This window comes from Nicotiana tabacum, chromosome 24 (assembly GCF_000715075.1).
Source record: "Nicotiana tabacum cultivar K326 chromosome 24, ASM71507v2, whole genome shotgun sequence".
In the NCBI taxonomy this organism is placed as follows: domain Eukaryota; kingdom Viridiplantae; phylum Streptophyta; class Magnoliopsida; order Solanales; family Solanaceae; genus Nicotiana; species Nicotiana tabacum.
In genome coordinates, this window is record NC_134103.1 from 70,607,639 (window position 1) to 70,624,486 (window position 16,848).

Below are 16,848 nucleotides of genomic sequence, written 5' to 3' on the forward strand. Positions count from 1 at the left end.
ATTAATTGATCCAACGTGACACAGTTTGACTTTTAATTAAAATAAAATACCAGTCCCTTCTACAACTCATTCTAGCATTATTAGAAGATCATATGGTATCCCCTTATCCCTAAAACTATAAGACGTGGATAATAAGTGGGAGGGCAAAACACAAACTTGATACATCACTATATATATATATTTAACAGTTGCATAGTTGGGTGCGACGACACAAGAAAAAACAAGCCAGAAAATTAAAGTTAGCCATGGAAAAGAAGATTGAGGTAGTTTCCATGGAGCTAATTACACCTCTTTTTCCCACTCCAAATCACCTTAGATGCTTTGAATTCTCTTTTTTGGATCAGATGGCAATACCGACCGTATTTGCTCCCTTAGTTCTATTCTATCCTCCTCCTTCCTCAAATGGTGATGAATCATATTCCAATCTTGAGCAAGCAAGGGTAATACTAAATTCGTCAAGATTACTTGTATTGAAGAAATCTTTGTCTGAAATTCTTGCTCGCTTTTACCCTTTTGCTGGTCGAATCAAGAACAACTCAATTGAATGCAACGACGATGGGATGCCTTTTTACGAGGCTTTTGCACGTAATTATCAGTTTGAAGATGTTCTTCAAAACCCTGACGTAGCTAAACATTTCTTCCCCATAGTTGAAGGTAGCTCAATATTACATAATCCTCTACATGTTCAGGTCACAATGTTCGAGTGTGGAGGTATGGCTATTGGTATGTGTGCTTCTCACAAAATTGCTGACGGAGCCACGTTGTGCACCTTCGCAAATGCTTGGGCTATAGCTGCTCGAGGTAGCAGCCCCGATTGTATGGTCCCAGAATTTATTGCAGCTGCAAAATTCTTACCACCACCTATTCCCTATGTTTCAAACGGGCCTAATTATAAGTGGATGTTTGAATTTGCGAAATGCTTTTTGAATGACGAACGTGTCACTAAGTTGTTTGCCTTTGATGCTTCTACTATAGCATCGCTCAAGGCTAAGGTTGTCTGCAATTCTGTACAAGTGCCTACTCGCGTCGAAGTTGTATCTGCCGTGCTCTGGAAATGTGCCATGGCTGCTTCAGGACTCGACAGAAGGTCATCAAAGCTGATACACAACGTAAATATACGAAGGAGATTTGTCCCTCCATTACCAGACCATTGTATAGGAAATGCAGTTGCAGTTGCAGTCGCCACAGCTTGTAATCACGATGACACTGAGTTGTCCACCTTGGTCACTCGTATAAGAAAATCGTTATCAGAACTAAGTTCCAAATACGAGGATAAGCAGAGTCGTGATCAGGCCATTTTGTCCCTTCTCTATGAATACATTGAGCTACCTGAAGCACATATTCGAGGAGAGATAGCATTACAAATTAGTAGTTTGTGTGGCTACAAATTTTATGATATTGATTTTGGCTGGGGAAAGCCTTCATGGTTTAGTGTAATTCAAACGGCAACCAGAAATCTTGTTGTATTGATGGATTCAAGAGATAGCGGTGGAATAGACGCATGGATATGCTTAAAGGACAAAGACATTATGTCTGTTTTTGAGCATGAGCTAAAGGCGCTGCTCGCATTTAATTAATTGAAGAGCCTCTTGCATCAACTTTAATTCTTATTCCTTCAGTTTCTCTGTTGTTTCTTTTCAAGGTTGGAATCTGTATTTGTTTTGTGATTTGCTTTTCCAAGAATTTATTGTGCAGGTATGGTTTAGGGGAATAATAGGACTACCACAGTTAAAATTAAAGGTCGTAATGAGCTAAAGCAGCCTACTTTAGGTGGTATTTTATGTATTTTCCCTAAAATATAATTTACGTCTTTTTTAAACATTTCATAAAGAGCTTGGGATGCAGATCTCTACAGGTAAAAGAAAATAACTTGAACTTGCATAGCTCATGGATTCCAAAGAACCGACACTACAAGAAATACGGTTAATTGTGGAGGTTTATTTGTGGGGATAATAAGAACCCTCACAATAAGATTATTTTGTGGCGTTTCTTTTAACCCCTGCTATATAATTCTTTTTGTGGCGGTTTATTTGTAGAGATTTTTTATAACCTCTGCAAATTGCATCAAATTGTGGAAGTTTGTAAAATATCACAATTCGATACAATTTGTGGCTGTTAATAATCCCCACATTTATGGGGTCAACCAAAAGCATAAATTATGGAGAGGCACTTTAGGGCATAAAAATTTTAGGATAAGTAGAAGTGCTATTGAATACATGCTCTGCTTTTAGCCAACCGAGATGAGCGAAGTTGAGGTGAGACTAGACATAATAGCAGTACCAAAATACAAATAATTTAGATATCTATGCTCGTTATTTCAAAAGAATGGAATGATCTATGAAAATGTTACTCGTAGAGTTAAATTAGATGGTTGAACAGACTAGTGCTATCGGGATGTTATGTGACAAAATAGTGTCCATCAAAGAGAAGGAACATTCTTTAAAATAGTTATAATACCGACAATGGTATATGGTCGTGAGTGTTGAATTGCTAAAGTCCAATATATTCACAAGATGTGTGTTACAAAAATGCGAATGCTAAGATGGATATGCAATTATTCAAGATTATATAAGATTAAAACTTAACCACATTCGCCAAAAGGTGCACGTCCTACATATTGAGGATAAAATGAAAGATCGTTTCATATGACTTGGTATGTCCTGCATCGACCTATAGATGTACCGATCCATAAATACGAAAGAAATTTTTTAAATGACCCGATAAGTCGTTTAGAGTTCTAACTTCTCATTTCATAATTTGAGATATTATATAGCTTTATTCGATGATTTATGATTTGCGTACGTGGTCCGTTTTGATTTTCAGAAAATTTAAATGTGATTTTTTAAAGAAAACTTGATTTTAAAACTTATAAGTAATTGGATTTGACCACGGTCAATATTATTAGTAAACGACCTCAGATCGGTATTTTGACGATTCTAGTAGGTTCGCATGATGATTTTGAACTTACACTCATGTTTGATTGGGGTCCTGAGTGGCCCGATTCCGTTTCGGCGCTTATTATAAAAAAGTTAAAAATTTAAACTTAAGAATTTTAAAATCTTTGAGTTTTGATGTGTGATTTTTAGTTCTTGATGTTATTTTGATGTTTTGAGCTTACGAGCGAGTTCGTATGAGGTTTATATACTTGTGTGGATGTATGGATGGAGTCCCGAAGGGCCCGAATAAGTTTTGAATTAATTTCGGACTGATTTCGTAGAATTTAGAATTTGTTGGTGCTGCAATTATCGCAATTATGATGAACTTCTCGCAAATGCGAGGTTCGTAATTGCAAAGTGGGCCTCGTATTTGTGAAGGTGGGATGGGGTGGCCAGCTTCGTAATTGCAAAGCTGGAGTCGCATTTGCGACCCTCCCAATTGCGAGATTTGTGTCGCATTCGTGACACCTGAGGCTCGAGGACATTTTCGCATTTGCGAACACTGTTTCCTTTTGCAAGCTGTGCAATTGCTAATAAGAGTTCGCAACTGCGACATATGCAGCTGGGTAAAAATAAAGAATTTTGGGATTAGTTTATTTTATTTTATTTTTTGAGACCTAGACTTTGTGGGAGATGATTTTTGAAGAGAAATCTTTTCCCGTGTTCAAGGGCCAGTAACTTTAACTTGTTTCTTATCAATCTTTATTACTTTTAGTAGATTTTCATCCTAAAATATAAGATTTCATAAAATAGAAATAGGGTTTTGGGTAGAACTTAGGATTTTTCTATTTTACATATTTACACCTCAAATTAAGGTCAGATCTCGAAACAAATCATATATTTGGACTTAGGGGTGAATGGATATTCAGGATTTAATCTTGATTTCGAATTTCAACCAAGTGGATTAGAGTTGACTTTTTGTTGACTTTTCTAAATATGTCAAAGACGGACTTTTTGGATACAGGGATAGTTTCTAAAGCTTATTTTGACTTATTTGAGTATTAATTTGCCAGATTCGAGTAGTTTGGAGGTTTATGCTAAAGAAAATGTAGTATTTTAGGGTTGATTTGTCCCGAAAAGAGGTAAGTATCTTGGTTAACCTTGATTTGAGGAAATTAGAATGTAATTACGTCTAATTGCTATGTGTTACATGTGTTGAGAGCAGCGTATACACAAGGTAAGGGGTGTATATGTGTTTGCTATAGGTTAAGCATGCAGGTAAAACTGATTTTTATGCTTAAATTAGATTGTGAAAATCTTTGACTATTCTTATTCATGTTGGTAGCCGTGTTGAGCTTGTTGTGATATTGGGTAGTAAGGCTATTGAAATGTTGATTTAGATATTGGTAATGTGATGACTATTTCCCCTTATGGCAAGTTATTTTCAATCACTCTTCTTGATATTATTTGTTCTTTTCACCTTTCATGGTATTGATTTACATGTTTATGCGTGGTGGGAAGAGTGAATTGCACGAAGGATGTTTCCGTGCTCGTGAGGAAGAGTGATATATACGAGGGATATTTTCGTGCTTGTGAGGATGAGAGTAAAAACACGAAGGGTGATGCTGTGCCATTTGATTGATATCTCTTACACCTTACTTTTACCATATAGATTGAGAGTTTTGCTATGTTGTTTCATAGTTGCATTGTCAAGTTACTTGGACTTGAATTATGGTGAAAGGCTTTTTTGATGTTGTTTACGTCATTATACTCCTTAGTTAATTCTTATTATTCCTCGTATTATTTATTTTGCTACTGCACTTGTTATCTCACATGTTACCTAATTGCTATCTTAGTTGATACTTTTTCTTGTTCTCTTAATTGCTATAATTCTCTTTATTTTCTCGTTACTTAAGTGCACATGTTTATATGTAGGTATTTTGTCTTAGCCTCGTCACTTTCTCGTCGGAGTTAGGTTTGACACTTACAGAATACATTGGGTCGGTTGTACTCATACTACATTTCTGCACTTCATGTGCATACTTTGGCATCAAACTTAGTGGTACTCAAAGGACAAACTAGCTTGCTTGGTTGTGGAGACTCGAGGTAGTGCTGCATTCTCGTCCGCAGGTCTTGATGTCATCCATCTTCTAGACTTTATATTGTTTATTCGTATCAAACAGTGTATTTGTCATTTCAGACATTGTATTTAGTAGTTTTGTAGAAGTTCATGTACTCGGTGACACTAGTTCTGGGAAGATTTTAGATGGTTGTTGGATTTAGTCTTGTTAAGTATTGGTTTGCCTAGCAAGCGATGTTGGGTGTCATCACGACCCCTTGGTTGGAAATTTGGGTCGTGACAAAAAATACAAAATATCTGCACATGAGTGTCTTTTATTTTCATAATATTAGGAGTTGTGAATTAAGGCAAAAATATTAGCACTTTTATAATTTTGTCACATTTTATGTAATCAAGGATATTTAGAAATTTGAATTTTAAATGAATTATTTTAATGAGTTTTAGTAAGTTTGTATTATATTTAATTTATTATTTGTTTGGATCTTTTGTTTTTCGTTGCTTTTTTTTTTTTTTTTGTATAGTAGTATATATCAATTAGATTTTAAGTATGTTGTATTAGTTGGTCAATTTTATTTGTCAAAGTTTCTTTTTTTTTAAATAATAAAAAGGAAATAAAAGAGAAAACTAGAAGCAAAGAAAGACGCTAAAAGACAATACTGGACACTATCTTCATAGGTTTTAATTGGCATCTTACGGGGTAATTTGGAGATTAGACTGAAAATTTTCAGAATCTCGCGGGCAAAATTCCCTCCGTTCCCCCACCCTCCTATCCTCCCCTTTTTTCAGGATACAATTCCCTCTCCCCAACTCACAAAATCTTTTAGGCCCAAAATTCCTCTCTTCATCACCTTCTCTACCGAGAGAAAGTCGGCGCAGTCAGAACAACAAAGGTTCGTACTTCGTCATACTCTTTTTATTTCCAGTTGCTCTATATCTCCTTTGTTTACTATTCGTTACAGAGTTTGTACTCAAAATTATTTAAGATATGCTTGCGGATTTATGTATTATTACTAGTATTGTGTTATATTTTGGTTCAATTTTGTGTGGGTTCGTTCCTTCGCTTGAGGTCTAATTGCAAATTTTACCGTTTTAAGAATTGTTGTGAGGGAATCCTATGCGCGTTTAAATGGAGGCTCTCTAGTGAGAGACTGTATATTTGTATTACGTGGTATTTGGGAGATCTTTGGTCTTTTACGGTTGATTGATGTTTTCCCGGATGGATTGTGTATTTAGAATTTTGAAGTACGGGGAACAACGCAATGCACTCTTTCTTTGTCCAACGACTTTGATCACTACTAAGTTTTGGGTTTGATTTTTGAATTGTTTGTAAGTTGGTCGAGCTTGGGGATTGATGGTCTAATGGTCTAGGAATTGATTTTTTGTTTTTCTTCTTGTTACAATTAAGTAGAATTTTGATTTTCAGCCTCTTCATAATGTAGTACTCTAATTAGTGTTTAATCAAGGCTGCTTTACGGGATACTAGTGTGATTTCCTGATATTAGTTAGCATTGTTTACTATTCACGAACTGCCATAATCACAGATCAACATGAGGAATTTGGTAGATGGTCTAGACTATCGGCTCTCGCCTTTGTTGACAAACTAATGTAAAATGAGAAGAATGAGGTACAATCTTCTAAGTTTGGTTTTCTGTTGTATATTTGCAACTATTGCATCCTTGTATATCAAAAATGATTAGAAAGTGATTGCTTACTCAGTACAATTACATTAACTTTTGCATATGCTCAGGTGATTGTTGTAGAAAATTACTCCAATGGATCAAAGGATAATCTAAAGCAATGGATTGATCATCCAAGATTTGAGCTAATTCGTGAAGGTAAAGCACTCATTGTGTTTGCTTCTACAAATGTGTCTGGATTTCTTGTTATTCATGAGTACTTTTGATCAAATGAATAAAACGTCTAAGTAATTCCAACATATTTGTTTAACCGTGATTATCAGTGAAAATCTAGAGATTAAACTTTAGCTAGTAGTTCCGACTTTGAGTTGAGACTTATCTGAAGCGTCTAGAAATGATTATAAAGAAAATTTCAATGACTAGTCAGAACTATCTCTGTTATACTCCTTCATGTTTCCCTTTTCATGATGCATGACCTATTTGGGTGCAAACAAGCATGGTGAATAAAATTTCTTTCGCTGGTGAATATGTGGGCAAAGGTTTCAGGATTGTTGTAAGTTATGCTTTTTAACTCATTTCTTGACCAGGTGTTCGTTTCAGAGAAAGCTTATTTTTTGTATAACAAACTTCAAGACTTATAGGAAGCTAGAATAATTGGAAGAACATTTGCAGCATTGAACACTACTTTAAGTGAAACAAAAAATAGTAGCCTCGGGAACAAGTAACACAGTTGGCTCATTGACATCTTTCTACATACGTGGCTAAAGGTGGATGTAAACTTGATGTACTAGTCTAAACTCACAACACACATAAATATGTGGTGGTTTTCTATTAAATTGATTGCATTTGGATTTTTCTTATCCCTAAGATTACTGGTTACTGAAATATACAATAATTTTAAGAAATAACAAAGGTCCCTGACACTCATGTGATAGTTGGTTCTGCTATCTATTTTGTCAACTCCAATTATATGAAGGGCATGTTCTAATTATTTAATTAGCTTAATGATATTGCTTTCTTATAATTTTGAAGGATACTGAGATGGTTAACTGATGAAAAGAAAACTACTAAAAGAAACTAATCAAACAAAAATTCCAAATTCTATTGTTGAGATGTCACTAAGTTATCTCCTACATTTTCAATTCTTTCACTTCTTTTCCCTTGATTACTATATGTTATTAAGAGTAATTTGTTTCGTATTCTCTTGCAGTGTTACTGATACAAATACTAATGGAATTCATGTCTGGAAATTTGATTAAGTCCCTTAACAAATTAGACGTTGAAGTAAGTTGGTAGTATATAAATTCTATTTTTCCTGTTCAAGTTTTGGCACTTTTTTGTTGCTTCTTTTGTTTGAAGTTAGCTCCAAAAGATTTTGACGCTGGCTTGGTTTGTTTAACTAACTATTAGTTTATGGCTCCTATTTTATCCGTTCATTTCTTCTACTTGAGTTTTCCGGTGCTGTTAGCGTTCAACTTTTCATCTTCCGTTAATCATTGGGTTGGATTATAACTTATACTTTATTTGTTGAATTCTAATGTTAGAAAAACTATTTAGGTTGACTTATACTTTAATAGTTACATAGGTGGTTTTTTTTATTTCATGAATATGGCCAGAATTTATGTTGCCAAGTATTGTGATGATATATGAGGAATTAACTTTGTACTTTAGCTCTTATTCATATGATAATATCCAACAACTTCTGTTCAATGCCTTGATTAGATCAAGTGACAGATTAATTTGTTAAAAAAATTAGAGCTTTCATCTATTTATGTAACTGGATTTGTGCTTTTAGTTTGTCAAAATGCTAGTCAATTATAAGTTTTTCATCAAATATTTTTGTTTCATTATTTCAGCTTAGTGATGTGGAGAGCGAGTCTACTTCCCCTCATGGATGTAAGAGTAGCATCAAGCTATAACAATGTAAATCACCAAGCAAGTACATTGCACTTTGTATATTTATTTATTGAGGATGAGGATCTACTCTTTATAGTATAATGTTTAAGTTATCATACATTTATTTGTATAATTTTAGTTTGATGTGAATTTAAAATTATGATGTTTGTTAGTATTGATATTTTTAATGGAATTTGATTTCTATTGTGAGAGTTATTTAGTAAAATTATTTATTGAATCCTCGAATATAAACTTTCAGATAGATATTGTGGTAGTTACAAATTGTCACTATTAATTTTTTTATTAGATTGAGATCAAGTTGTGAGGGTTATAAATTCCCACAAATTATTTTTTTCAAACGTTGAAATTATATTATGGAGGTGACAAATTGCCGCTAATTAGTTTTATAAACCGTCACAAATTAAAAATTTATTTTGTGGCGGTCGCCGTGGAGGTTGTACAAAACTACCGCAAAAAAGCTTGTGGCGAACGTAACTATGACGTTTTTTGAAACCGTCACAATCAACAAGCCCTAACGCTCATCCACCAATGTTTGGGTGATGCCATGTTTGAGAAGGTGACAGATGCTGCCACCTCAGGAAGTTTGGGAGATTTACAAAATTTTCATCAAGGAGTTGACAAGGTGAGTAAAGTAAAACTTCAAACTCTAAGGGCTGACTTTAAAGTTTTAAAAATGAAAGAATCCGAATACATTTCGGATTATTGTTCAAAAGTGAAGGCTGTTGTAAATCAACTAAGAAGATACGGCAAGGACATAGAAGTTGTCCATGTGGTAGAAAAGATCATTCATACTTTAACACCTAAATTTGATTTTGTGGTGTGTGCTATTGAGGAATCTAAAGATTTAAACACTATGATGGCAGAGCAATTGGAGGGTTCTTTAGAGGCCCACGAAGAAAAGATCAAAAGGAGACAAGAAGTGCTACTGGAGCAACTTCTTAAAACTCGGGCATCCTTTAAGGACCATGGAGGTGAAAAGAGTTATCGAGGAAACGGACGAGGACGAGGACGAGGCCGTGGCGGTCATAAAAGAGGAAGAAGTAACGGTAACAACTTCAACAATGAAGTTAAAATCCACCAAACATTCAGAGGTCGTGGTCGTGGACATAGAGGAGGAAGAGGACGTGGCTACTATCAAGAAAATAATGGACAAAGGTATGACAAATCAAAAATTGAGTGTTATAATTGTCATAAATTTGGCCATTACTCTTAGGAATATCGTAGCAATGCTAAAGAAAAAGCTAACCTTGTTGACGACAAGAAAGAAGAATATGAGTCAACATTGTTGATGACACTCAAGGAAGAAGACAGGGATGATTGCAGCTCGTGGTATTTGGACAATGGAGCAAGCAATCATATGTATGGATGCAAAGAGAAGTTTGTGGAGATCAATAAAACGGTGAGAGGTAATGTGTCCTTTAGAGATACCTCAAAGATTCAAATCGAAGGGATATGTACGATTATGATCTCCTGTAAAGATGGTAGTCACAAGCTAATTCAAGATGTTTATTATGTCCCAAAATTAAAAAGTAATATTTTGAGTTTGGGCTAACTTCTTGAAAAGGAATATGACATTCACATGAAAAATATGCATCTTTGGTTTAAAGATTCAAGTGGAATTCTAATTGCTAAAGTGCATACGACAACGAACAGATTATTTTCTCTAAATCTTAAGACAATTAATGCAAAGTGTTTGAAGGCTAATGTGCAAGATGGATCATGGTATTGGCACATGTGATTTGGGCACTTGAATTTTGAACCGCTCAAATCAATGGAAGAAAACAACATGGTGCATGGGATATCATCAATCAACCATCCCAATCAATTGTGTGAAGCTTGTCTTCTTGGAAAACATGCAAGGAGGAGTTTTTCAAAGGAGGCCATGTCAAGATCAACCAAACTTTTTCAACTTGTTCACACTGATGTGTGTGGACCAATCAATCCACTTTTCTCTGGTAAAAGTAAATACTTTCTGTTTTTCATTGATGACTTTAGTAGAAAGACTTGGGTTTATTTCTTAAACCAAAAATCTGAAGCTTTTGCTACTTTTAAAAATTTTAAAGTACTTGTGGAAAAAGAAAGTGGCTATGAAATAAAAGCTTTAAGGTCCGATAGAGAAGGCGAATTCACGTCAAAAGAATTGAATGACTTTTGTCAGTCTCATGAAATTCGTCGCCCTATAACGGTACCTTATTCACCCCAACTAAATGGAGTTGTAGAGAGAAAGAATCGAATAATTCTTAATATGACCAGATGTATGTTGAAAGCTAAAATTATGCCCAAGGAATTTTGGGCCAAAGCTGTTTCTTGTGCACTTTATTTGAATAACAGGTCTCTAATAAGGAATGTTAGAGATCAAACCCCTCAAAAAGCATGGAGTGGAAGAAAGCCAAGTGTCAAGCACTTGAGAATCTTTGGGAGCATAGCCTATGCTCATGTGCCACATCAAGGGAGAGAGAATCTTAATGATCGAAGTGTCAAGCATGTGTTTGTTGGCTATGATATGAGGTCAAAAGGCTATAAGTTATACAACCCAAGTAGCCGCAAGGTGGTAGTGAGTCGTGATGTTGAATTTGATGAAGAATTGGCATGGAATTGGGAAGCTCGTGAAGAAACTTCATATGATTTTCTTCCATACTTTGGTGATGAAGAAGAACCAGAGACCGTGAAACCTGTGCAGGACACAATTCCACCTCCTTCTCCAACAAATGTTGCATCTCCCTCTTCTCAAGAAAGTTCAAATGAACAGCCACAAAGGACAAGGAGTATTCAAGAGCTCTATAAGGACACAGAAGAAGTTACTAATTTTGAACTTTTTATATTGTCTCTTTGCTGACAGTGAACCAATAAACTTTGATGAAGTTGTTATAGACAAAAGGTGGAGACAAGCCATGGAAGAGGAGATCGAGTCAATAGTGAAGAACAACACTTGGGAGTTAACAACTCTTCCTAAGGGTCATCGAGAAATTGAAGTAAAATGGGTATACAAGACAAAGAAGAATATTGATGGAGATGTGGAGAGATACAATGCACGACTTGTGGCTAAAGGCTACAAGCAAAGGCAAGGCATTGACTATGAAGAAGTCTATGCAACTGTTGCCCGCATGGAGACGATTCGTTTGCTCATCTCTTTGGCAGCGCAAATGAAGTGGAAGATTCATCAACTAGACGTCAAGTCATCCTTTTTGAATGACTATCTTGAAGAAGAAGTCCATGTTGAACAACCATTGGTCTTTGTGGTCAAAAACCATGAATATAAAGTGTTGCAATTGAAGAAAGTTTTATATGTATTAAAGCAAGCTACACGGGCATGGAATAGTTGCATCGACAAGTATTTTCAAGACAATGGGTTTACTCGTTGTCTCTATGAATATGCTCTTTACCTTAAAGTTCATACTAATGGAGATATCTTGATTGTTTGTCTTTATGTTGATGATCTTATTTTTACGGGTAATAACCTAAGTTTGTTTGAAGCTTTTAAGAAAGATATGTCCGGTGAGTTCGAGATGACGGACGTAGGGCTCATGTCATACTACTTGGGCCTAGAAGTGAAGCAGATGGAGGATGGAATTTTTATCTCTTAAAAATGCTATACAAAAGAGATATTGAAGAAGTTCAACATGCTCGATTGCAACCCCGTGAACACACCGATGGAGAGTAGGACAAAACTGTCCAAGTTTGATGAAGGAGAAAAAATGGATACCACATTTTTTAAAAGTCTTGTGGGAAGTTTGAGGTACTTGACTTATACCAGGCTACATATACTCTTTGCAATTGGAGTAGTAAGCCGCTTCATGGAAGCTCCTACCTCCACTTATTTGAAAGTCACTAGAAGAATTCTTCGTTACCTAAAAGTAACGATTGACTTTGGATTATTTTATTCTTCTTCTAATGACTTCAACCTTATGGAATTTTATAATAGTGATTATGCGGGAGATATTAATGATAGAAAGAGCACAACTGATTTTGTATTTTTCTTGGGTGATTATGTTATTTCTTGGATTTCAAAGAAACAATCCATTGTTACTCTCTCGACTTGTGAAACTGAATATATAGCAGCAACATCTTGTACATGTCATGCTATTTGGCTGAGAAGATTATTGAAGGAGCTCAATTTGTCACAAATTTAAGCTACAGAGATTTGTATTGACAACATATCCGCACAATCACTTGCCAAGAATCCGGTGTATCATGATGGAAGCAAGCATATAGATACAAGGTATCACTTTATTAGAGAATGCATTGCCAAAAAGGAAGTCGAGCTCAAATATGTGAAGTCTCATTATCAGGCTGCAGGTATCTTTACAAAGCCTCTTAAGTTTTGAGAATTTTCAGAGATTGAGATCAAGCCTTGGAATGAAAAAGAAAAAACAAAATTAAGGGAGGGATTTGTGGGGCTCATATTGAAGAAAACAAAAAGAAAAAAAGAAATAATGGGATGGTAGGTGCCTAACTTTGTTGACAAATTATAGGCAAATTGCACATGCAAATTGCTTGACCAAATCAGCAACAAGCCATTTTCATTGGCTATTTGTACGACAACTCTTACTATAAATAGAGGTTTCGTTTCTTCATTTCAATCACACCAAAAATAAGAGAGAAGTATTAGAGCTGTGAGAGTAATCGAGAGACTATTTTATAATCTGTGAGAAAATAGAGTGTGAGTAATATTGTGATATTTAAAATAAAGAGTATTATTTCTTTTGAGTCATAGTAGTCTTTTGACACTACAAAGTTGTAATATTATAGTGGTATTATATTGCTTCCCTCGGATATTGTATTTTACCCCGTTAAAATATTTGGTGTCATTGTTTATTCTCTTGTGTCATTATTATTTATCGTGGATATTATTTCTGGGCGGGATATTATTTTTCCCAACATTACGGTGATGCTAAAACCATATCATATAAACCAAAAAATGATACAATTAAGAAGAAGAGGACCAAACCGTGGCCTCTTTCAGATACAAATTGAGCAATTTATGAATTTGTTGGATAATTTTGCAAGAGACAAGAAGGAGTAACAAATTTGACATCATTGAATGAACAGATACTACTTAAAAACTTTTCTCTTTCTTATTCATCAAACAAAGGTTCCGAAGTTCCTCCACAGCCGCTTGGTCAATCTCTTTTTCTTCCTCTATTCTGATTTTCTCACTCAATTCCTTTGATTTCTCCCTCAGTTCTTCTCCTATCTTCTTCTCCATTATTACATTTCGTATGGCTTTTGCTATCTCCTCTCTTTTCAGCCTTCCTTTTTCATCTCTCTGAACCTTCAATGCCATGCCAAGCTCAACTGCATAATTTGCAGTTATAAACTGATCCATATTAAATGGCATGGCTATAAGCGGAACCCCAAAATGTATACATTCAACTGTAGAATTCCAACCACAATGATTCAAGAATCCGCCAATGCTTGTGTGCCTCATAATTTTGGCATGAGGTACCCATCTTGAAACAACCATCCCTCTCTCCTTAACTCTATTCAGAAATCCCTCAGGTAAAACTTGTTCGACTTCGCTCCCTGGAAACCTAAGTACCCATAAAAAGTTTACATTGCTTAGCTCAATTCCATGAGCAATCTCTTGAATATTTTCCTTTGACCAGACGTTTTCACTTCCAAATACTGCATAGACAGTTGAAAATGGATCTCTCTTGTCGAGCCATTCTATGATGTCGGAATCCTGATCATCCTGAGTGCTTTCATCAGTTTGCTCTATGAGTGGACCAACACTTAAAATCTTCTTATTGGTTATAGAGGACAGATACTGCATATATTTAGCCTCAGTTTCCTTCCAATTGTTGATCAAAATGATGTCATTAGACTTTTTGCGCGCGCTATAGACGAGGATTCTTTCCAAAAGTGCAGTTATAGATCTAGTAGTAGTCCCTGAAACCAGTCCTATCTCTATCTCATTGTTAGAGAGACATATTTCTGGGAAAGGGTAATCATCAGTAGCACCATCATGCAGATAAAGATGATACATAAAAGAATAGGATGCTGCACTAGAAACTGTGAAATTAACAATAGGAATATTTTTTGATAGAGCAATATCTGGAGCCCATGCCTGAAGAAAATCTTCTATGATCAAATCAGGGTTAACATTGTCGACTATGTTGGAAAAGCTTTGGCCAGCCATTTGAAAGGCATTCAAAAGAAGTGGATAGAGATGGTTAGGAAGGCCTTTGGTGCTCTGGTAATGTGAAGGAAGTTGGGGCATAGATGGCAAGTGAAGTTCTATGAGTTCGATATTAGCACTTGAAATATCTGAGAAGTATTTTTCTTGGCTTTGCTTGAGGAAACTAAGGACGGCAGAAGTGGAACAAAGATAGATGTGGAAGTTGGCTTTCGAGAGCTTTTTGGCAAGTTCAAAAAATGGAGTTGCATGGCCGTGTGCTAACCATGGAACCATCAGAATTTTTTGAGGTTCATCAACCTGTTTTTTCCCCTCCATTAAATCAAAGTTTACTTGGTTGTGCAAGTTTGTGTGATATGTCGTTTGAACAGATGAAAATCCCTCCCTAGAATGTTAGGCAAAGAGGAATATATACTAACAGATTGTTGGAGAAGATGAAGAGAAGTCTTCACTTCTCTTTTTTGGGTGAGAAGGAATCTATTTATAGGCCAACGGACTTGCCCTTTTGAAGGCTCTTCATTTTTCTCCAATAGCCAAACGTCAAGTAATTCTTTATTTTTTCAACGTCAAGGTGAAGTTTCAACAAAACAAGGAGCCTACGAGCTTTCACAGTAATTATGGGTAATGACCTTTTACTATCGACTAGCCTGACTAGCCAACTTCCAAAAAGAAAATAACTCGCTAAATTTGACCACATCATGAATGAACATACATAATTTTAGAAGAAACAACTACGGAAAATTACAGGTGACTCAATTTCATTGCCAAAGTAGGCCCATATTTTTAAGTTTTACCTAGTTTGACCCTGTTTATAAATTTGTTACTTTTCGTACTACTTTTTATTATGTTTAAATAAACAGTATAATGTGGAAGGTTTATGTCTTACCTTTTCTACCTGATATATTAAGCCTTTAAGAATATTGATCCCCGTTTATGTTAGGATTTATAAGTGAGATGCAAATTGGAATCAGTTTTCTTACTTGAAACTTTGGCTATGTTAGCTAACCAAAGTATATTATGGAAAGAAAAGCAAGTAGGATATATAGAACATGTGGGTGGGGATACTGTCTAACTTAAAAATAGTAGCATTGAAATAAATTTAAGTTATATATACTGATAATATAAAGATATTTCTATATAATTATTTGTGAATTTTAATATGTGATAGCATATGCTCAATTAAGCATTTGGCCTAGACAGTTGAATATGCCAATTAACGTCACGTATATATTACTCCTAAAAATAATTCTCCCTGATTTTGTCATGTAACATAAATAAGATGCACATGGTGTAGTTATATTACTAATTGAAAAAAAAAAATTAGTCATTTATTGATTCTTGTAATCTGTATAATTATTACATTGTCAAAGTTCAATTATTATGACAATTATTTATACAACGATCATGCTAAGCAATCACGACGCACGATCGATGGGAAGTTGCAAGGAGCAGAGCCCAATGATATTTTAACGAAAGTAGATCTCTCCGGTTAATCTTAGAGATCTACGGTGTTGACTTAGAGGATCCCTTGTTTGTTTTACAATACTGGAAAGGCCAAATATTGGACAAGGTCTAAAAATACCTTTCATTCACCTATTGAGCCCTAAATACTCGTATCTTTCTGTTCAAATATACTTTTGAACAATTAAAAAGGTCCAAATATTAGTTGCTTAGAAATATATTTGGAGCATTTCAATAATTCAAGGGTATGTTTCAACTTATTACATGTATTGCTAAATATATACTGTATTACTACTTTATTCACTTGGCATAAGGCACAAGTGCTAAGGCCGTTAGAGATGATGTACAGGTGCGCACACGACTTGAAGTTGTATTAGCTATGATTTGGAAATTTGCCATGGCTACTTCAGGAATGGGACAAGGTCATCAGAGTTTGCGCACCAAGTAAAATATACGAAAGCGGTTTGTCCCTCCATTGCCAAACCATTGTGTATATAGGTGATAGGAAATGCGATTGCAATTGCCAAACCATGTAAAGATGAGAAGGATGGCACTGACTTGTCCACCTTGGTCACTTGGAAAACCAAAATATATGCAAAAGAAGAAATTTCAGCGAAAGAAGCTATGCTTGAGTGAGAATTAATTGTAGTGCAGTTGGATCAAGCCTGGTGCTGCAGTTATGGATATAATCTATATCTACAATCTATCTATATCTATACTATATTAAAAGCATGAAGACCC

At 35.3% G+C, this 16,848-nt stretch overlaps 2 protein-coding genes and 1 long non-coding RNA gene across 3 annotated transcripts; 2 read left to right on the forward strand and 1 right to left on the reverse strand.

The window, feature by feature from the left end:
* Positions 1-211: 211 nt before the first annotated feature.
* On the forward strand, positions 212-1,799 carry LOC107760962 (stemmadenine O-acetyltransferase-like). Its single transcript, XM_016579113.2, has one exon. It carries the CDS (start codon positions 246-248, stop codon positions 1,575-1,577), a length of 1,332 nt encoding a protein of 443 aa, XP_016434599.1. The 5' UTR covers positions 212-245; the 3' UTR covers positions 1,578-1,799.
* Positions 1,800-5,702: 3,903 nt separating this feature from the next.
* On the forward strand, positions 5,703-8,682 carry LOC107760963 (uncharacterized). The gene is made up of 5 exons (XR_001642498.2): positions 5,703-5,846; positions 6,498-6,580; positions 6,704-6,791; positions 7,804-7,877; positions 8,450-8,682. It is a non-coding gene; the product is annotated as an uncharacterized LOC107760963 (long non-coding RNA).
* A 4,737-nt stretch (positions 8,683-13,419) lies between these two features.
* LOC107760958 (UDP-glucosyltransferase 29-like) lies at positions 13,420-15,114 on the reverse strand. Its single transcript, XM_016579110.2, has one exon. The coding sequence runs from the start codon at positions 14,962-14,964 to the stop codon at positions 13,567-13,569; it is 1,398 nt and encodes a 465-aa protein (XP_016434596.1). The 5' UTR covers positions 14,965-15,114; the 3' UTR covers positions 13,420-13,566.
* Between the last annotated feature and the right edge of the window lie 1,734 nt (positions 15,115-16,848).

Excerpts from the sequence above, each read along its gene's own strand:
- LOC107760958 (XM_016579110.2), bottom strand. The coding sequence starts at position 14,964 with ATGGAGGGGAAAAAACAGGTTGATGAACCTCAAAAAATTCTGATGGTT.
- LOC107760962 (XM_016579113.2), top strand. The coding sequence starts at position 246 with ATGGAAAAGAAGATTGAGGTAGTTTCCATGGAGCTAATTACACCTCTT.